The sequence below is a fragment of the Ictidomys tridecemlineatus genome, chromosome 12 (assembly GCF_052094955.1).
Source record: "Ictidomys tridecemlineatus isolate mIctTri1 chromosome 12, mIctTri1.hap1, whole genome shotgun sequence".
Classification (NCBI taxonomy): Eukaryota; Metazoa; Chordata; class Mammalia; order Rodentia; family Sciuridae; genus Ictidomys; species Ictidomys tridecemlineatus.
Window position 1 is genome coordinate 27,686,625 of NC_135488.1, and position 22,074 is coordinate 27,708,698.

A 22,074-nucleotide genomic window follows, 5' to 3' on the forward strand; every position below is an offset into this window, starting at 1 on the left:
ATCCTGCCCGCCTTCTCCCTGCTTAGCCCTCCCGTGAGCAAGAGCTGGGTTTTCCCCCTGAGTCCACACAGTTCACACTTCTAAGCTTCCAGTTGGCTATGGCAAAGTGGATGGCTAATTAACCGTGCTGCCCAGCATGCCCTGTCCATGAGCCTGGCTACTGGTGAGCCAAGTCGTGCCTCACCTCACCTACTAAGCAGCAGTAGCCAGTTCTTCGCCTCTGCTCTGCTGAGACTCCAAGAACCAGCATTCCGCAGGAAGCCTTGACTCTAGAATGGTTTTGAGATCAGACACAAGAGGGGGGGGGGATTCCCCTTCTCACATCTTCTGTAACATCACATGGGAGGCCTACACACTGCAAGGAAACAAGAAAGGGATTAAAGGTACACAGTTTGGAAAGGGAGAAATAAAACTGTCCTTGTGTACAGAAGATATGATCATTTATGTAGAAAACCCCAAAGAATTGACAAAAGTTCCTGGAGTGAATACCTGATTATATAGAGACATTGCACAACACAAAGTTAATTTGCAAAAGCCAATTGGTTTTCTATATTCCAGCAAAGAACAAATGGATTTTAAAATTAAAAACACATTACCATGTATATGAGCACTCGCAAAGGGAAATATTTTGTGATAAAGCTAAGCCCATTTTTACATGAGCCATATGAGGAACGCTATGTGACTCTAGAGAAGGACATCTCCTGAGAACTAAATCAGTGGACATCCCATGTTCATGGATAGGAAGATTCGATGTGGCCAAGACATCAGTTCTTCCCAACTTGATCTACGGATTTGAACAATCACAATTCAAATCTCAGTGTTGTGGCTTGAATCTCTAATGACTCCCAAAGGCTTGGTCCCCAGTGCAGCAGAGTTCAGAAGAGGGGCTTTGGGGAATGATGACATCGTGAGGGTTCTAACATCATCAATGAATCAACCCATTGATGGACCCATAACCTGATGGGATACAGGGAGGTGACGGAAGCTACAGGAGGTGGGGCTCAGTGGAGGGGAGAGAGTCCTGGGGACTGTGCCCTTGGGAACCACACTTTGTCCCTGGACACTCCCTTAATCTCTCCTTCTTTTCCTCTCTGTTTCCTAGCTGCCGGGAGGTGAGCTCATCTCTTCTGCTGCACACTCCCCGCCATGAAGTGCCGCTTCCCCAAAGGCCCGCAGCATGGAGCCAAGTGTGGGCTGAGACCTCTGGAGCTGTGAGCCAACAAACCTTTCTCCTTTAAGTTGGTTTTCTCCCGTATTTTTGTCACAGTCATGGAAATGTGATGGCACACTCAGCAAGTTATTTTGTAGTCATCAACACACTGATCCTAGAGTTTAGCTGGAGAGGTAAAAGGGACACAGTCTGAGGACTGTCCATACCTAGCTCCAAGGTTGACCATAAAGCTACAAGACGGTGTGGGATTGGAAAAACAAAAGACAAATGATAAATGGAACAGAATAGAGAGTCCACAGTGGACCCCCCCATAGATACAGTTAGCTCATCTTTGACAAAAGGGTAGAGTTGAAATAGGAGCAAAGATTGTCTTTTCAAAATGGTGCTGGCACAGCTGGATGTGAACACAGACCTTCCCCCCACAGAAATCAACCCCAAATGGATCAGGGGTCGAGGTGTGCAATGTAAAACTACAGAATTCCCTGCAGATAACAGGAGGAGACCCAGGTGACTTGGGTCTGGTGGTAACTTTTTAAACAGCAATATCGAAGGTACGATCCGTGGAAGAGAGAACCAATAAGCTGACTTCATCAAGATTAAAAACCTGTGCAAGATTAAAAACATGTCAAAAAACGAGAAAACCATCTATAGACTGGGAGAAAATGTTTGCAAAAAAATGCATCTGATAAAAGACCGTTACCCACGTCATGCCCAGGACTCTAATTCAGCAGTAAGAAAATGAGGAGAGAACAAGAAAACCTCACAACGCCTCGCCAGACATGCAGGGCACCAGGGAAGTGCCGGTGCGATGCCAGCACAGCCCCATCAGGGCGACCAGATCCAAGACACCGCAGCTCCAGGGCCAGCGAGGATGTGGAGCGGCAGGACCCTCACGCACTGCAGGAGAGAGTGAGAAAGGGGCGGACCCTTGCGTCAGCAGGTACCAATCACAAGGCCAGGAGCAGGGCCTGGGAGGCTCACCCTCTGCTCATCTCAGGCTGGGCCAGTGGACCTGGGTTCCTGGGTCATGGCTGAGCCCAGCTACGCAGACCCTGTGCCCAGGCCTGCGGGAGGGGAATGAGAACCCACTGAGGGATGAGAACCCTCCCAAGGGCGTACGTGGTCTGTGAGTGAACAGCTGCAGCAGTGATCTGTACCCGGGAGCCCCTTTCAGCCTCTGTGCTTGGGGTGTGGAGACGGTGGCTGGACGTCTCACCAGGGAGCTCCCGTCGGTAGCACCGCTAAAGACCGTCACTGGGTCTAGACGTTGGGCAGCGTATCATCAGCGTTTGTTGCTATAACTAAATACTTGAGGCGGGCTGCTGATAAAAGGAGATTGTTCAGCTCACAGTTTGGGAGGTTCAAATGGGGTTCCTGCGTGGGCCCAGCTCTGGGAGGGCCTTCTTGGCTGTGCCACCTCTCGGCAATGGCAATGGCGGAGCCATCACATCTGGAAATGGGAGGCCTGGGAGGCTGGGTAGGGCCAGGCACAGGCTTCTACCAGTAACCTGGTCTCGCAAGGGTCGGGCACACCACAGCGACCTGAGGACCCCCCACCAGTTCCACATCCACCCGGGGGGCCACCCCATCCAACCCCAGCAGGCAGGTTTCACAGGTGACGATACGGGAAGAGCAGACCAGGAGAACAGCAGTGGGCGCGGTGTGAGGGCCGCTACGGCCCCTCAGTATGTGCAGCCCTTACCCCACGCAGGGGTGAAGCAGGTGGGGCTCTGGGGGTGGCTCACGAGTCTCACAGGAGGGCTCAGCACCCTGATAAAAGAGGCCCGAGAGACCCTCGTCCTTGCACCATGTGAGGAGGCAGCGGGAGCCGGAGGAAGAAGAAAGGGGGCCGCTTGCATGTGGGGTGGACGCAGAGGGCCCCGTGGGGAAAGCCAGGAGGTGCCAGAGGGGAAAGAGGGAGCCCTGGGGTGCAGGGCCCCTGCACAGGCCACACGGTGTCCAGAGGCAAGACTGGGTGCCAGGGCAGGGGAGCCAAGGCAGCTGGACTGGGGGAAGTGGTCACCCTGCTGCTGAGCTGCCCTCTGGAAAGCAGGACCACCTCATTGTGCTTTGGGTCTTCAACCCTCTCGGTTGATGGACTGACGACGGCTGTGCACGGTTGGCAAGGAGAGGCCTGGTTCTCAGGAGCTGAGGTGGCTCCCTGTCTCCGTGGGACCTGGGTTCTCGACTCTTTCACGGGAGTAGAAGATGCCAGCCCGAGACGTTCCGAGGCAGTGGGCCATCCCCCACCGTGAGCCTCCTCTGCGGGTCCATGGAGGGCACCCACCCTCGGTCTCCGTTGTCCTGACGAAAGCAGGGCTTGCCTTGCCCCAGGCCCCGGGGCCAGCACAGGGCAGGTGGCAGGCAGCCCGCAGCCCCCACCCCTGCACCCGGGCTCCTGGCGCTCCCTCCTTCCCTGTGCAGCGGTGGATGATACTTGACTAGTTGCCAAACATTCTATTTTGGTCTCTGAGCTCATGTGACTGAGCCGTGACAAGGAGGCCGTCTTTCACACCAGCCGAGTCACGGGTAAGGCTCTGATGTGGCTATTTTTGGTGTGGGTCAGAACTGTGCTGTTTCTAAATGTTCTCTTTCTCCTCCCCTAAAACCAGCAGGAGGCCCGGAGGGGAGGCAGCTGAACTTCGGAAAGGGGGTCACAGAGGAGCCTGAGGCAGGGTCTGGGGGCCCCCTGCAGGGTCGGGGCGTCCCGGCTTCCCTCCAGCCCTCCTCCAACACGGGCTCCCCACACACTGACTTTGTGAGCTAAGCGTTCCTCATGCCTCAGTCCCTGGTCTTCTAAGTGACATTGATTGAGAAACCTGAATGGGCGGCGGTGTTTATGAAGGACACTCAGCACTGACCGGGCACTGAGGTTGGGGCTTGCATATTGAGGAGGAGCATCCTGGATAATTAACCTCTGAGGCCTGGGGACCCCAAAATAGTCGGCAGGGAGGCCTCCAGGAAGAGCAGCGAAGTCAATGCGGTCAATTATTTGTCATTTACAATTTAAATAAACCCCCGTGATCCCATTAACATCTCAGTCAGAATCGGGTAAGCCGCTGTGTGAGGTGTGAGGTGTGCAGTTGTTTTTCTGGGACCAGGCCAGCTCCTTCCTGGACTTCACCCGGAAGGACTGGGAGGACTGGGGCTTCTCAGCTGTGGGCTGTGTCCGGAGTGGACTGGACCCGGGAAAGGAATCCAGGAAGTGAGGGTGGAGCGGAGGGTGCCAGGGGGTGCAGACAGGGAGGAGGCGGCTCAGGGGGGCAGCTGCAGGGCAGGTGGGGCAGCAGGTGAGGAGGAGGGTGTTAGAGGACCCCCCTCCCCCCAGCCGGCCAAGCACAGGCCCCAGCAGGAGCGCGTAGGACTCTCCTTTTACCACAGTCCAACCTCCACCTTCTGTCACCTGCCTGGAGTAAGGTGATGAGCCCTGAAGGTGCACTTTGGGCAGGGCGTGGTGAGAGAGGAGTGGCCCCTCATGGGCCACTGATCGGCTTGGGCTGTCCAGGGAAAACTTTCTGAAAAGTCTCATGTGCTTTTTTTTCTTTTTTTTTTTTTCAGTATTATTTTCAAAGGACCAGCTGGCAGTTGACAGCTATTGAAAGGAGAAAAGATGATTACCAAATCAAAGTGGGACGCCAGCCGTGTGCTGTGGGGACCGGAAGAAGGAATCGGAGCCTTTCCACCTCTGTGAGTTGGGATTCCACCCCTCTGTGTGTGTGCATATGGGCGTGTGCATCCATGTGTGTACGTGTGGGTGTGTGCGTGTGCTCTGGGGACCCACAGCCTCAGGGGTCGAGGAAGGCCTGTTCACACAGAGAGGCTGCTGAGAGGGGCCCCCACATGGACCCCCTGGGTGGTTTGCACCCCGAGAGGAAAGCCCTGGACAGCGTTTGTGAGCGCTGATGGGGCCGCCCACTGTGCCTCCTGCCCCACCGCCTCTTGGCTGAGCATGTGAGGTCTCAGCTCCATCTGTGGCATCTCCTGACCTCGCATCCAGCTTAGCAGCAGCCTGTGCTCCAGGCAGACCCTCACCCAGCCCGACCTCAAGAGCTTGATAAGCTCTCCATTATTGGACTTCCGGAGCTCTCTTCTGGTGGAGAGGGAAGAGAGAGGCTTACCCCACACAGGGGCCTCTGCTCCCCAACACCTGGGCTGTATTTCTCCCAGGAAGGCTGTGGGACCAGAAGACAACCCTTCAAGTCCACCAAGAGTTGGCAAGAAAGACCCTTGATCACCAAGGGACATAGGGTACTCCCCTCCAGGCTCCCCTGGCCTTCCATCAGGAGTCTGACCTCTTTGTCAGGAGTCAGGACTTTTCCAAAAACTTGCTCTTGTTCTCCATGGTGAGAGTCAGAGATGGCCCAGTAGCTTGGTGCTGACACCCAGGTGTCCCCAGGAGAGTCCTTCCCGGCCTGCCTCCGGGTCACACAGCATGGGGCCAGCTCTGATGGTGCTGGATCTTCCACCTGGGGATGCCCTTGGGTAGCTGGAGATGACCGTGGACTCCCTGGATGGCTACCCAGGAGGGCTACCCCATGCACACTCACAGAATTCTGCAGCTAAGTCAGTGGCACCGTTGGGCCATCCAGGGCTGGGCTGCCCAGTGGAACTTCCTGTGGTGTGGAACCACCCAGGTGGCCACTGTCCAACATGGCGGCACCAGCCACACATGGTTGTGAACACTTGAAGTACAGCCAGTGCAGGTGACCAAAGGCACCCCGAGAAGTCCACTTGGGGAGTCACAGCACATCTGTTAGGACCACAGCATCACGGAGCCTTGTGGCTCCCGGGTGCAGGACACACCCTCTTATGAGAATTTGTTAGACAACCACCCCCCAGAGAGGGCCAAGCACAGGCCCCAGCAGGAGCGCTGGCGACTCTCCTCTTTCCACAGTCTGTCACCTGCCTGGAGTGAGGTGCTGAGCCCCCTGAAGGCACACTTCGGGAAGGGGGTGGTGAGAGAGGAGCGGCCCTCATGGGCCCACAGGGAGCCCTCGGCTCTAGCTGACCACACAGCTAGAGAGGGGTGGACTTGGGGGCAGCAGGTGTAGCATGGAATGTTCTGGACGAGCTTTGGTCATGGCGAGAAGGAGGCCAGAAGGAGAAAGCAGTCAGGGCGGGTCCCAGGCCGGGGCAGCTGGCACTGGGAGGTGATGGGGAAGGCCACCACCCTCTCCTCCTCCTCCCAGGCACCCACCTGCAGCCCCAGAACCACCAGATCACGTGGCCTTTCCAGCGTCGGCAGGGGATGGCTTCTTCTGAAGCCAGTCGACTGCCCAGCCTTGCTGTTGGCACTGAGTTCCAGGCTGTACCGGTGACCTGCCCAGCCCAGGTGCAAAGCCATGACCAGCTGGTGGCTCCAGGTGGCCTGCTGGTGGCTGGGCAGGAGGGGCTTCTAGCTGGGGGAGCGAGGAAGCCAAAGCCAACCCCAGCCTTCTCAGAGGCAGGTCCACTTGGAGAGGCCAGGAGCGGCCCCCAGCCCCAGTGAAGGGGAGCACCGCAGCCTGGAGCAGGTGGCTTGTGGGCAGCTTGACTCGCATGGTCAACACAGCAAGCCCACGGGGACAAGGACACCAAGGCCCAGGAGGCTCAAGGGAAGGTGGGGCTCACAGCCTCACTCCTGGGACAGAGGATCCAGGCTCCGACCAGGCTCCAGCCCACACAGCCAGTGACCCAGGCGAGTCCCTAACCTCACCGTGCCTCAGTTTCCATGGCTGTAAATTGCTCAAGCCTGGGCCTCGTCAGACCCTGGGGATGGCCCTCCTGGGCCGGACCAGCCTTCCTGGGTCAGTCTAAGCACAGGCGCTCAGGCGGCTGCTCCACAGCACAGTAGGGAAGATCCGCTGCCCAAGGGCCTTGACCCAGAGGGGGCTGTCCCTCCTCTCTCCCCAAGGGCAGGGTCGAGGCCAAGGGGCTGGGCACGGGGCTTCCAGCCTCCTGTTTGAGGTCACCAGCTGAGTCAGTGGGTGTTCACCAACTTCATCTGGACCCCAGGTGACATCCTTGTTCAGAGAAGAAAACCCAGGAGCCATGACGGAGGGGGGACACCCCTCCAGGCCAGAACCCCAGTGCTCTCAGGGGACAAAGCCAACACGCATCCAGGAGAGCCCTGCCTGCCAACCAGAAGGCCCAGGGGACTGTCCACGGGAGTCCTGGCTTCTCCGAGTGGAAGGGGGTTCTCCCTACAGGGGCGTGGGGCAAAGTGCCTGCTGTCCCCTCCCACTGCGTGTTCAAGTCCTGGGGCCTGGTGACCAGGGCGAGCCATCACGTCAGTTGGAGTTCTTCCTGGGATCTGGCCTGTGGTAGGGACTGAGCTGCATTCCCCCAAAGTCCACCATTGACGTCCTCGCCCGCCCTTGCCGCCTCCGAATGTTCCTCTGTTTGGAAATAGGGTCCTCACAGATGTCACTGACCAGGACAAGGTCACAGAGGAGTGATGCAGACTTCCTTCCTCAAAGGCTCACGGAACACAGCCTGTCACCCAGGAGAAGCCGGGGGAAGACCAAGGCGAGGCCAGGCTGCTTGTCCCTCCAGCCAGGCATCCTGGGGACTGCAGCCAACCGCCAGAAGCTGGGAGAGAAGCTGGGAGAGAAGCCGGGACGCGCTCTCCTCCCACTGAGGGAACGCGTCCTGCCGACACCTCCGCTCACACCTCTGCCCTCCAGATGGTGAGAGCAGACGCTGCCTGTGAGCCACCATCTGGCATGGAGCAGGCACAGCTTCCTGCAGCTCAGGCAGAGCCAAAGTTCCAGGGCCCGGGGGCCGCCAGGGACAGTTGTGCAGCTCAAGCTGGAGCACTGAGCAGCCAGCTGTGCTGAGGGGGAGCCCGGGCACCCTGGTGGCCCCCAAATCCTGTCCCCTTCCCCACAGCTCCAGGGACCAGCCCTGCCCTCCCCTGGACTCCCTCATGTCCGGCCAGCTCCCTTCTCCATCTGCTGGGCGTGGGCACCCTCTGAGGGTGGAAGTGGCAGGGGACAGCAGGAGCTCACTGTGGGAGCGTTTTGATGAGGCTCGTCTTCAGCGGTGGACTCCTGAAGGCCAGGGCAGGCTCCCAGAGCTGAGCACTTTCCCGGGGTTTCTGGCCCCAGGCAGCCCCCGAGACGTCCACCAGGGCAGACACACTGCCGTGTCCTGTTCCCAGGCCACTCCCGTTTCCTCCTGGGCAGAAGCTCTGCAGCTAGGGCACAGGACTGCGCCCCGGTGGAATGGACGTGGACCCAGGTCTGCCTGGGAACACCACAGGTGGCCTCTGTCCCTGGATGGTGACATTCCTGCTGTGCAGTTGGTGGAAGAAGGAAAATGGAAGCCTGCGGGCCTTAGACCACACGATGGTGATGCTGAAACGGCAGACCCTGGACCCGGCCTTGACTGCTGGCTCCTGGGACGTGACGCGCCTGTCCTGGGTGCTCCCCCAGTGGGTCTCCGTGAGGAGTGAGAGCCTCCCAGCCTCCAGGTGCACAAAGGGGACAGGCCTGCCCTGAGGGAGCTGCTGGGACGCTCTCCATGGTCCTGACCTACGGGCAAGGGAGAGCCCACAGCAGACCCTAAGGAGGGGCAGGAGGAAAACAGGAAGTCACCTCCCTCGTCACCCCGAGTCCTGTTCTGCAGCTCCCCACCCCAAGCCTGGCCCGGCAGTTCTGGGGAACCTGGCCCCCGGGGTGCAGAGCCCACCACTCCACCTCGCAACCCTGGAGTGAGTCTGTTAGAACTCTCAGCCACGCAGAAGTGAACTGAGGTGGTGACCGTGCCTGCTACGTCATCTTTCTTGGTCACCTAGGAGCAGCCTGAGCCATGGCTTCCCCCTCTGGCTGGGGAGGCTCCTGGTCTTCCATGGTGGGGAGATGGACCACAGTGCTGCCCAGCAGGGACACCTCAGGGGTCCAGCTCTTGGTGCCAGCAGGACCTGGGAGTCACCTGAAGGGTGGGAGGTTTTCAGAAGACACACACCTGCTCCTTCACCCCTGTAGGGATGCCCCGGCAAACACGGCAGAGTGGGTGGCTTAGGTGACAGAAGGTATTGTCCCATGGCTCTGGAGACAAGGAGTCCAAGACAAAGGGCCAGCAGGCAACAGCTCTAGGGATCGTCTGACCCAGGCCCCTCCCCATCTCCTGGTGGTGACTGGTGATTTGGTAGCAGAACCCTCACCCCCACCTCTGCCCTTGGCTTCACACAGCCTGGTCCCTGCGTGGGTCTGGGTCCAAATTCCCCTTTTCATAAGGACAGTCACATGGGATGAAGGCCCACCCTGATGACTTCAATTCAGCTTGACTTCCTCTCCAGGGAAGGTTATGGGGGGTCAGGAACAACCTGTCTTACTGGGGACACCCTCCCACCCACCCCCAACTTAGGAACAAGTGGATGGTTTGGCAGGAAAATACGAGTCAGAGAGAAAGAACAGAACGGGAGCCCTGGCAGCTGGGGGGGTCCACCAGGATCCTGACTTAGAGCCACAGCAAGGTGGGGCCCGAGTTGAACACGCCCCCAGGCCCCCGGGTAACCCACAGCCTGATGGCCTCACTGGTGGTCAGGCAGGTGCAGGGACAGCAGCCACCCGGCCCTCAGAGAATCCCTGACCCTGGGGCTCCTGCTGGCAGCCCTCAAGACCCACCTGCCACTCCTCCATTCGCTCCTCCCCCCCAGCCCACAGCCGCCCAGCAAGGCCGGGACAGGGAGGGGCGCCTCAGCTCGGAGAGGAGCCTGGTCCCCCCGCCCCGCACACATCTGAGCACAGCACCATAAATTGGGAGCCCATGACAGATGGGTAAAGCCGTGCAGCTCAAAATAAATGACACCATAATGTCTGTTCAGAGACTGAGTGACAGAAACGTGCTCTCAAGTCCCCCGCGGGGCCCTGCCTCCTGCCCACTGGCCTTGACCCCCACCTACCGACTAGCGTGCCTGAGTAGGCACCTGCTGAATACTGTTGGACGACACAGGCGGATCAGAGGCCAGTCTGGCCTTGAAATTAAACATTCTTTTCTTATGTTTCATAATTAAAACGTTTTTGGTTTTATGAACCTGAGTATGAATGGTAACAAGTGTGTGAATAAATTTTTTAAAATGAATTCTGTGAAGAGGCATCTCAAGGGACTGAGGCCAGCTGTGCAGTCTGAGGGAAGAGTCCTCCGTGGCCACCTTGCTTCACAGGCCAGCTACAAAGCAGGGGTCCCTGGGCACCCTCACTGCAGACCCCTGGCTGAAGATGTGAAAGTGTCCCCAAAAGTACTATCACGTAACTCCCCAGAACACTCAAAGCACAGGACAGCAACGCCTGCATTTAGGGTTTTGTGACAGCAAGAAATACCGTCTAGAAGCACTTGGGGGAGAGGTGGTGGAGAGGGAGGGTGGGAGAGTGCCCAGTGCGAAGCCCTGTGTCCCCCGGCCTTCTCGCCCCAGTACCAAGGTGTGACCCTCCACACCAGTGCCACCCATCGGGGAAGCCCGCCTGAGCATCACAGAGTTCCCGAGCACTCAATGGGCTGGTCACCAGCCACGTGGCCACTCTGACTCCTGCCGTTCCCCTCCAGGAAGTCAGCTGAAGCCCCTGTCCCCTACCCCCAGCCTCCATCCTGGCCTTTCTGGCCTGACCAGCGGCCTTCCTGAGTCTTTTCATCAGCATGGAGTAGCCAGGGGCCTGCCACAGGTCAGGCTGTCAGCACAGGACATGACAAGAGGCCGAGGCCACTTCCCAGGACTAGGACAACGGGCAGACCTGTGTTCAGGTGGGTCGCAGTCTTCGCGACACTGTGACCTCAGCTTGTGATCCCCGTGTGAAGGGTGCGTGTGTTCTGGACACCTAAGGAGACGCGTGGGAGAATTTGTGGCAGAGTTATTGGACATCATGGAGGTGTGGACATGGGTGACCACACACGGCTGCCTGAGACATTCTGTCTCCAACAGTCTCCTTCGACAGAGAGCTACCCCTGCAGCGTCGGGCCTCTCAGTCCCGGTGAGTGGCAGCTGCAGGCTGCAGTGAGGGGCGAGCCTCATGACGACCCCTTCCCTTCAGAATCCAGGGTCAGTTATCAAACATTGCTCCCGATGAGAGCTCCTCCTCCCCAGCCTTGTGCAGGAACCTGAAGACTCGCAAATCCATTTTTAAATATTCAAAAGGTGCTGTTATCTACCTAAGTAGATGGGCTGAAGCGCCAGGAGCCTTTGCTGAACAATCAAAACTCGCTCAGCGGGGGTTACAGGTTGAATTGTGCCCCCCCCAATTCTTAGGCTGAGTTCCCGACCCCCAGGCCCTGCTGGGTGTAGGGTCGTGTAGAGGAGATTAGTTTAGGCGAGGTCATGTGGACTAGGGTGGCCCCCACCAGTCCACCTGGAGCCCTTATCAGAAGAGGAGACCAGGACCCAGGCTCACGGAGGGACGGCCCTGGGGTTCAGGGTGAGCCCCTGTCTGTGGCTGAGGAGAGAGGCCCAGGGATGAAGCACCCCCCACATCCTGGACTTGGCCTCCAGGTGGTAGGAAGCAAACGGTACTGCCCAGGCGGCCCCCCAGTGTGCCAGGGCAGCGGGGTCAGGGGCACTGGCCTCGGGTGGAGGGAAAACACGTCCCACAAACACACTGCGCCCTGTTGGCACGAACCTGGCTTCTCCCAGAGAGATTGGCAGAAAGAGCACTGAGCCCCCATCCAGGGTGAGCCCCCAGAGGCCCTGGCCCGACCCTCTCTGCTCCATCTGTTGATTTAGGAGATGGGGCATCACTCACCCGAGTTCTGCCCGCAGCCTCATCTTGGCATTTTGACCAATGCCAACTCCGGGGTGTACCTGGGCAGCCCACCCCACCCCAAGTCCTGGAGGCCATGATGAAATCACTACATCCAGCCCAGGGACCACCCAGAGAAGAGGGTTCTGAAAAGTGGGAAAAGAGAGGAATTGACCATCCGTCACTTGGAGAATCAGGCACCGAGGCGATTGCGTCCATTCCAAGGATCATTGTTTCAACTGACCGTGTGTTTCCAGCCCTCAAACAGGGAGGCCGGAGAGGCCAGCAGGGAGACCGGGCAGCCCGGCCTGATGGGTGCCACCCCACAGTGTCTCTGACTACAGAAGCAGCGCGCAGGCTCACAGGAGACGGGCGGGTGCTGGGAAGTCCATCCACCCTCACGGAGATGAGCTTAGGGCACTAGTGCAGGACGGTGAGCTGGTGAGCTAGATGTGCTGTGGAGAGGTCTCTCTGCCAGGAAGAGGAGGAAGGAGCCGGTTGACAGAATCAGCTTCTCACTTCTGCCCTTGGTTTAAGGGACTCTGCTCTGACCCTGTTCCCACCCAAAGCTTGGTTTGCCTCTAGGTTCATGTCAGCGGGAGAGATCCCCAGAAGGGGTCACTAATCTCAGGCCAGTCGCTCAGCGGGAAGACTGCCCTGCTCCCGGAGAGCAGCAGTGCCCAGGAGGGCTCCCCACTGACCCAGGCTAGAGCAAGGTAACAGTAGACCGGAGAGTTTCCCACTCGTCTCTGAAAGTAGTCACACCTGGGCGGCTGCCAAGGGCCGGAGCTGGGGATTGGCTCAGGACGCCTCCAGTCCTTGTCTGCACCTCTGGAGGTCATCTGAAGGGTCTGTGCACTTGACAGCCCATTCACTGGCCTGTGCTGGCCCTTCAGCTGCAGCCTGGCCAGTGCCCACCTGGACCCAGCCCTGGGAAGAGACCCCTTGGCCCCCGTGCTGTCCAGAGCTGGGTGTAAGCGCGATCCGGGCGAACAGAAACGCGTTTCCTTTCTCCACTGGCTCCTCTCCTCTTTGCCAGGAGACAGTCTTTGCTCTCCGCAGGCAAATGCATTTGGCTCCTGAGTAAAGACGGGAGATTCCAGGTGTTTCCAGGCATGCGGGCACCCCCGACAATGGCCCCATTCGCTGCTGTTGCGGCCTCTTGCCTGGCTCCACGTCCTTGGTTACACATGGTGGGGATCGAGTCTCTCTGCTCTTTGTCCAACAGCAGGGCTCTGCTGAGCTTCCAGAAACCAACCCTGGTTGTGAGACTCAAAAGAGGCTGGGCACAGGGGACGGTCAGCCTGGCCAGAGCTCCAGGTGCTTTCAAAGGAGCAGGTTTTCCTCCAGGAGGCCACCGTCCATTAGAAGGAAAGATGGGCAGGTGTCATTCATATAGCCAGGGGCACGGCCAGCTCAATGGTCTCCTGGGGCAGCCTCCAGGGACACCACTATGTCCACACGGTTTCTCATGCCCATGATTTTGGGCCAGGATAAAACACAGTGTCTGAGACAGACCTGGGCCTTGTGTGACCTGGATTTATGTTCCAGCCCTGCCACTTGCTGCAGTATGACCTCACGGTGTCCTTGAGCATATGAACTCACAGCTTCCCATCAGGTTGAGGGACAAATGAGACGCATAGCCCACAGATGTCTCCAGTGGCCCCACCACACACAGCCCTTGGTCCACCAGATCCCACTCACTGAGGACCTCACCCACTGGGGACCTCCTCTGGACTGGGCCCTGTTCTAGGTGCTGTGGTCACTGCAGTGAATAAGAGACCAACATCCCTCCAGCAGTGGTCAGCAGCACCCATCATTCCTCAGGTCAAAGGTCTGAGGATCATCTGCTGTCCCTTCGTCCTGGCACCAGGGCTGACTAGTCATTTGGGGAACATTAGGTAAGACCTGCAGACAATTTTTGTTGTCATAACTGGGGAGGAAAGGATGCTACTGGTTGGGAAAGGGTAGATGCCAGGGTTTCTAGACAGCCCACAGGGCACAGGACAGACCCCCACGACAGAGATCCAGCCCCGAGTGTGGACAGTGCCGAGGCTGAGAGCCCTGCCTACTCCAGACCATCAACACAACCACAGGTCACCTCCAGCATGTACCCCAGCCCCACAACTCATCCCCAAACCATAGTCACCACCATCATTACTGTCACCACCATCACTATCACCATTGTCATCATCACCAACATCACTGTCACCACCATCATCATTACCACCACCACCATCATCATCACTGTCACCACCAGCATCACCATCATCATCTTATCACCATAAACATCACCGCCATCATCACTGTCAGCATCGTCATCATCACCATCATCATCACCATCACCACCATCATCATCACCGTCATCATCAGCATCACCATCACTATCATCACCATCATTGCCATCAATGTCGCCACCATCATCACTGTCACCACCATCATCATCACCACCATCACCACAACCATCATTACCACTACCACCATCATCATTACTGTCACTACCAGCATCACCATCATCACCATTATCACCATAAACATCACCGCCATCATCAGTGTCACCACCGTCATCATCACCATCACCACCATCATCATCACTGTCACCACCAGCATCATCACTGTCACTACCAGCATTGCCATCATCACCTTACCACCATAAACATCACCACCATCATCACTGTCACCATCACCACCATCACCACCATCATCATCACCACCATCACCAGCATCATCACTGTCACCACCAGCATCACCATCATCACTATTATCACCATAAACATCACCGCCATCATCAGTGTCACCACCGTCATCATCACCATCACCACCATCATCATCACTGTCACCACCAGCATCACCATCATCACCTTACCACCATAAACATCACCGCCATCATCACTATCACCATCACCACCATCACCATCATCATCATCACCACCACCACCAGCATCATCACTGTCACCACCAGCATCACCATCATCACCTTATCACCATAAACATCACCGCCATCATCACTGTCACCATCACCACCATCATCATTACCATCACCACCAGCATCATCACTGTCACCACCAGCATCACCATAAACATCCCACCATCACCACCATGTCTCAAGGGGTGACGCTGCCCCAGACTCTGGGCTGGGTACTGCTTGAGTCAGCTTTTTTGCTGCTGGGACTAGGAGACCCGACCAGCCCAGCTGCAGAGGAGGAACAGTTCATTTGAGGCTCATGGTTTCCGCGACCTCAATCCACGGATAGCAGGCTCCATTCCTCGGGGCTCCAGGTGAGGCTGCACATCATGGCAGAAGAGTGTGGTGGAGAGGAGTGGCTCCCATGGTGACCAGAACACAAGCAGAGAGGAGACCCACTCACCAGATAAAAGTCAGACACCCCCCAGCCACAGCCCAGTGCCCGCCTCCTCCAGCCACACCCGTCAGCCTTCCGTGACCACTCAGCTCATCCCTGTCGGGGATGAGGTCACCGACTGGGGCAAGGCTCCTACAGCCCAGTGATGTCTCCTGAACCTTCTTGCGTTGTGTCACCCGTGAGCTTGGGAGGACACCTCAGATCCAAACCATAACAGGTGCTTTCCACACATCCCCCCATCGCATGTAACTCCCCCACTCCTGGCCACACACACACACACACACACATACACCCACGCCCACACGCACACACACGCACACACGCACACACACACGCACACACACGCACACGCACATGCACATAAACATGCACAGGCACGCACACGCACACGCACGCACACACACGCACACGTGCACATGCACACGCACACGCGCACACGCACACACACGCACCCCTCTGTGAGGAGGACATTGCTGCCCTGACTGCACAACCCACGTCCCACCAGCTCTGAGTGAACCTGCCTAAACTCTGCAATAGGCTTCCTGGCCGTCAGAGGACCTGTGGGACCTGAGGGTGAGTCACTGGCCTCCTGTCCCCCAGCTTGCCTCCCTGTACGTGGGGACATAATGGCCGTCAGAGGACCCGTGGGACCTGAGGGTGAGTCACTGGCCTCCCTGTCCCCCAGCTTCCCCCCCTGTACGTGGGGACATAATGGCACCAGCTTCGCTGATTCGGAAGGACCCCATGAGTGGGCCCATGAAGCAACTGGAGTAGAACCCGGCAGAGTGAGTCCTGCACACAGGTCAGCCAGGCCCTGGGCTGGTTTTAACGAGGACACTGAGGCCTTCGAGGGTGAGCACCTCCCTCCGGGTCCTCTGGGAAGGGCTCGGCCCCCGCCCACCACTGCACGAGGTGCGGCTGCCCTCAGGACAGGAGACGCTCGTCTTCCGAACGACCAAGACCTGGCTCCCGGCTCTTGTTCCAGGCGACCTCAGAGAGGAGGATGTCCTTCTGGTTTCTGTCCATGCTCTAGAAGTGGCAGACGCCCTACGCGAGGCTCCTGTGATCCCCACAGCTTGACCTTTCGGGAACCCCATCCTCCTCTCCAGCCTGCCGAGGCCATGTCCAGGAAATGTGAGACTTCTCGCCACCCCTCCCCGCCCGCCTCCCGGCCAGTATCCTAATCACCGCCCCCCGGCCAGCTTGCTGCTTGCCCAGCGAGTGTGGTCTACACGGTCTACGAGACCAGCCTTCCAAGAGCAGCCACCGAGGCTCTGGTGGCATTTGCTCCTCTGTAAATCAGCCTGTCTGCAGGCTGGGAAGTGCTCTGAAGTAGTTGCTTAAAGTTCTGATTACAGTGGAGAGGCAGTGCAGCCAGGGCCTGGGCGGCCCAGGGAGACGGAGAGAGAGAAAGCCATTATCCCCCATCGAGGGGGTCCCCGGCCCTGAGGAGGGAGGGAGCCCGAAGTCTGTCCTCCACCCTGGGGGCAGGGGCTGGCCTCAGAGGTGCTCAGAAACCTCCGGCACAGAGCCCTGGGAACCGGCTGCAGGGAGACAGACTCCCGCCTCCCGCGGCCCTCCCACCCCCCAGAGCCCAGCATGGGCCGTCTCACCACGCTGGCCCTGGACCGCTCTTCCCTCCTTCCCCACACGCCTGTGGCCCTCAGCTGTGGCAGAGCCGCCCCCTCAGGAACCCTTCCCTGGACGGGGCAGCCAAGCGGCCACCTCTATATGGGCCTTTGTATCCACTCACATCCTCCCGGGGATCACCCTGCTGGTTCCCTGGGGCATGCCATGCCTGTGTCCTGGACACAGCTCTGGGCATCTGGGGTCCCTGGAACACCCCAAAGAACCCCAGGAGAACAGCTGAGTCCTCGGTGCCTTCAAGCCCAGAGGTGGGGAGGCCAGAGCACTCCCTGGCCCTTTGGAGAAGCCCCAGGGACACAGCCATCCTCGGGGACTAAGCAGGAGGAGGAATGTGATGTCCCAGAATCTCAGGGACAGACGGGTGGGTCCTGCCCACCGCCCAGCTCTCCTCTTTCTCTCCTGCTTTGGGTCCTCCTCGCCCGGCGTGGGGTGATGGCCGCTCCCACCTGGATTCTTGGAATGGTCCCTGGTTTATTCTTAAATTCTTCCACAGGGCAAAGCCAGACACGTTTGCCAAAACTGACCCTGAAGCTGGCACCAGCTGGGCAGGGCCTCGTACTGTGTGTCACCCTGTGGGCCGTCCCATCAGGCCCTGAGTTGAGAACTGCTGGCCACTTGTACCTGGGAGGGGACGGAACCCGCTGGGCCCTCCTCTTATCTGTCTGTGTGCCAGCCCCTGGCCAGCACCTGGCCACACGTCCCGAGGAGAAAGCTGCTAGAACCTCACTTTACAAAGTCCTCAGCCTGAGCCGCACTGGCCAAGCGGCCCTCCTGGCCTGGGTAGGCGCAGATGGTTCCAGAACTCAATTTGCAGAAACCAGACCCTGAAGACCCCAGCTACGTCCAGCGCAGCATCAGCGTGGAGCGGAACCCAGAGCTGGACAGCAACGCCTGCCCTGCCCAGGGCCTCTGTCAACAGGGCGTGTGGCGAGAGTCGTCCCTAGCTGAGGGGAAGCCATGTCCCGTGGAGAACTGGCGTCATCTTCCAGACCTGTCACCTGACGGTGCCATATGGCGGGGGGAGGGGACGCTCCTTCTGCCAGTGGTGCTCCAGGTGACTCCTGTGCTTGGAAAAGATGAGCAGGGCTCCCAGAGTGTCCCAGACACAGCTGCCCACGCTGGCCAGTAGCCCAGAGACCGCAGATGGCCTCAGCAGCCACTGGAGGTGAGGACAGGGACACGTGGGCCATGGAGCCCCTCTCCCTCACCAAGGGCAGCTTCCGCTGTGTCCTGTCCTTCACCTTGAACTAAAGGCCGTGACGGGGGAAGCCCAGAGCGGCCCGTCCTGCATTTCCTGACGTCCTGCGGGCTCCCGGCTGGCTGAGGATGGAACCCTCCCAGGTGTCCCTGTGAGTTTCCAGGGCCACAGAAACCAGTGCCACAGACCAGGGGCTTGACCTCAGGAACTTCTCCTGTCCTAGCCTGGAGGGCAGAGGTCCAAGGCCAAGATGCAGGGGGAGGTCCATCTGGGGCCGTAGTGGCCTGGGCCCTGACAGTGGCCATGGCTGAAGTCCTTCTTCCCCAGTCGTCTGTGTCCAAATGTCCCTTTGTATTGGCACTTGTTCATGTGGGAGGAGGGCCACCCTCACGGGCCTGATGAGTTTCCCACAGAGGGGACTGGCTGACCTCTGTATGGTGTCCCCAGTAGGTCAGAGTCACAGGGACTTCCAGATGCGGAATCCCTGGGGGACACTGTCTCTTAGGGTCTGATCTGGAACCGCTTGGTCCCCAGTGTGGTGCTGCTGGAGGCCAGAACCTTCAGGGGGGACCTGGTGGGAGGAAGAATGTCACAGGGGTCATGGGGCCCCAGCCTTGGCTAACACCGTCCAGCCACAGCACAGCCCTTGGGACTCCCAGCGGATGCCCCCAGAGCAGCTCAGAGGAGGGAGCTATCCCAGGACCTGGAGATCGGGACAGGCCAGCTGATGGGCTGGCGGGAGGGGCCAGGAGATATCCCCATTCCCCAGTGGCCAGGGAGCTGCATCCCAGAGTCCAGAAAGCGTCCTGACCAGAGCCGCCCTGGATGGACCTGTGAGGTCAGTTCCCCTCTCAGGTCCACAAGCCACCCTCACGATGCTCACGGGGATCCAGCTTCCGTGACCCGGTGTTTGTCTGTCACACACAGATGCAAAATGAGCCCAGCGGAAAGATCCCCGGTGGTTAGACGGCAGCACCTGACGCTGTGCACTCCTTCACTGATCCAAGAAGTATTCTGAGACCCTACTGCGTGCAGCCTAGCTCTGAGGGCTGAGGACGCTCATGATTTTAGGTCCTGGGAGCCCCCGATGTCCAGCACAAACAGCAGAGGCTGCACAGGGACAGCTTTACTTCTGCTGCCCAGGTTGTTTGGCAGCCTTGCTGCATGAAGTCCCAGGGGTGACCCTCCTTGCCTGCTGCTGCTCTGCTCGCCACAGTCTTGTCTCCCAAGAGAGCCCTGTGGTTCAAGATGGCTGCTCTAGCTCGAGCCATTTCAGCTGCATCTAAGCCAGCATGAAGAAGGCACAAAGGAAGAATGTGTGCCTCTCCCTTAGAGTCACTTCCCGGGAGGTTCCACCCACATGCACTAATGTTCCACAGGCTCTAACACTGCCCTGGGGCCACATCAGCTGCAAGGGGAGCTGGCACCCAAGTCACCCCCTAACTAAGCAAAACCCCATGGGAGCAGGGCCAGCTCACATGGCCAGAGGGCAGCTCTCCACAGCCTGAGAGACACCCAGGCTCACAAGCCCCCACCCATGCTTGTTCCGAAGCATGGCAGGGTCCAAGTCCAGAGCTCACAGTGTCACCGCCCCATGACGAGAAAGGCGGGACAGGCGGTCACCTCCGTTCAGACCTCTCTCCTGTCCCGTCCTGTGATGTTAGGGGCAGCTGAAATGCCTCTCCAGGCCCTCTCCAGAGCCTCCTCTGAAACCTGCCCCTCCCAGCGTCACTCAGGGCTTGTCCTGGCCAAAGCAGCACAGAGCCCCATCAGCGTCCTGGGGCTGCTGCACCACATCACACCAACCTGTTGCCTTTGGACGGCACAGAGCCCTCCTCTGGTGCCTGGAGGCCGGAAGTCTGAAATCAAGGTGTCACAGGGCCATGCTCCCACCAGACACTCCAGGGACGCGTCCCCTGCCTCTTCCAGCTCCTGGGGGTCCAGGCCTGGCGTAGCCTGTGGCCACCTCACTCTGTCTCCGCCTCCATCTTCTTGGCCTCTCCTCTGTGTCTGTGTCCCTTCTGTCTCTTTAAGGACACCCGCCATCCACTGTGCCCTCTGCTCACTTCCACCCAGACTCGGTTCTGCAGGGGAAGCAGGGGTGGAGACTCGGGGGAGCCGGAGGGACCCCCCACAGCAGGGCACATGGTGGTCTGAGCCGAGAGCAATGGAGAGCTCACAGGAGCTGGGACACAGCTCTGACGAGGCCAGCCGGGGGCCGGCTAAGGCCCTGACGAACACAGTTACGAGAAAGTTCTAGATGAGCCCAAACTGGGATTAAGCAGGAGGGGTCAGCTTGTCTCTGAGGGGCCCCGGGAGGAGCCACAGCCCATGCAGGCACTGCCCAGAGCCCTTCTCAGCCGTGGCTACCAGCCCAGGTCATGTCCAGGGCCCTGACTCTGATGTGTCCCCATGACCTTGTGGCGTTGGCAGGAAGAGCCCGCACACCTGGTCCAGGTGTGTCTAGAACAGGTGAGGAGAGTCCCGCCACTCGATCCCTGCAGGAGCGCTCCGACCCAGGGCTTGGACAGGGCAGGCCTGAGAGCCTGCATTGCTCCCCCCCCCCCCCCGTCCCTGAGAGAACCAAGCCGCTGGGCCCCAGAACGACACCAGGAGAGGACTGCAGAGGGCAGTGAGCATGCGGAGCCTGCTGGGAAGGTGCTGGGCTCGCCCTCTGGCCCCGGCCCTGGGCCACAGGTTCGGAGGGCAGCCGGGTTCCAGGGCCCTCCACCGCCCACCCTTGTCCAGCGCCCACCAGAGGCCCCGGGCCTGAGTCTCCTGGGTGGACCTTGCCCTGTCGGTCCTCCAACCCATATGGAGTCGTCCCTCCAGGTTGCCAGGAAGACCCTCAGACTGGAGCAGGGGTGCAGGAACCTCCTCCAAGCCCCGCGGTTGTCCTGGGCAGGCACCTCCCGCCCCGCATGCTGACTGACGGCCCCATGTGTTTTCTTTACAGTGGGGCCGTGTCCAACCACCAAGTACACAGTGCTATTTCAATGATAATCACAGGCTCCCGAGCCTGCGCAAGCTCCACTATCAGCGGGTGCCTGGGCCACCTGGCAGGGGAGGACGCGGCCCCCCACCTTGGGGCACCTCACAGGGCATCCCTGCAAAACAGACTGTGACTCTGTAGGCCCACCCGATCCTCACGGACAGTCGACTCACAGCCCTGCCTGTGACCCGTGACAGTGGGGGACTCGCAGCCGACGATCCAACAGCTCCCCGCAGCCTGTGTGCCAAGCCAAGCTGGTGGCCAGGGTGGATGGCCGGGGCCCGCCTGCACCTCCCTGCGTCTCCTCAGCCTCGAAGCAGATGAGAAAACAGCCTGCAGACTGTGCGCAGGACCCAGCGAGGTCCAAGGAGACGAAGAGCCCGACAGCAGTACCCAAAGCACAGGGCAGGGTCCTCCGGTGGCTGTGACCAGCCAGGTGGCCCTGTCAGTGCCTGCACTGGGCGGGTGGGGGGTCTGAAAACAGCGAAGCTCCGCCCTGCATCCTGGGGGGCCTCTGACGTCCAGGGCCAGCAGGGCCGGCTCCCCTGACAGCTCTGGGCAGGACCCTTCCCGCCCTGTCCATGGGCCTCACTGCAGCCCCTGCCCTCGTCTCTATACCGCCTTCTCCCTCTGCGCCCCTTCCTCTCTCTTAAAGGGGCACCAGTTGCTGGATTAGGGCCCCTCTCATCCAGTGTGACCCCCCTTCCTAAGGACGTTTGCAAAGATACAGAGTAGCCAGCAAACTCAGGTGTCCAAGAAATGCCTCCAGAGTCCTCCTCCAGGTCCCGGCAGCGATGCTGGGCAGGCAGAGGTGGTGGCTGCCATGGTGCGTGGAATGGGGCTTTCTGTTACTTGCCAGCCTCCCGGTGTCACCTGGGCGCAGGTTTGAGAGCCTCTATCCGGGCCATCTCAACAGCTCATGGCCAGGTTTCTGACTCCTTTGTCACCTAAAAGCATAGCTCTGCTCTTCCCCTGCTCCATCACTTCCCACA

General features: G+C 59.1%; 1 protein-coding gene and 1 long non-coding RNA gene across 8 annotated transcripts in view; one reads left to right on the forward strand and one right to left on the reverse strand.

Annotated features, from left to right (window-relative positions):
* Positions 1 to 3,581: 3,581 nt before the first annotated feature.
* LOC144369144 (uncharacterized) lies at positions 3,582 to 10,194 on the forward strand. 6 transcript variants are annotated; one of them, XR_013428610.1, is made up of 4 exons: positions 3,582 to 3,700; positions 3,784 to 4,588; positions 4,730 to 4,858; positions 6,361 to 10,194. It is a non-coding gene; the product is annotated as an uncharacterized LOC144369144 (long non-coding RNA). The 6 variants fall into 6 exon arrangements; XR_013428608.1 differs by having other exon boundaries at positions 3,583 to 3,700; positions 3,784 to 4,604; positions 7,563 to 10,194; XR_013428607.1 differs by having other exon boundaries at positions 3,584 to 3,700; positions 7,563 to 10,194.
* Positions 10,195 to 12,097: 1,903 nt separating this feature from the next.
* The window catches only part of LOC144369142 (mitotic spindle assembly checkpoint protein MAD1-like), a 282,508-nt gene continuing 272,531 nt past the window's right edge, over positions 12,098 to 22,074 (reverse strand). For both annotated transcript variants that reach the window (XM_078028234.1, XM_078028235.1), the window contains one exon: positions 12,098 to 18,661. In XM_078028234.1, coding sequence (XP_077884360.1) covers positions 18,592 to 18,661 — 70 coding nt within the window. In that variant the 3' untranslated portion in view covers positions 12,098 to 18,591. The remainder of the gene's footprint in view (positions 18,662 to 22,074) is intronic.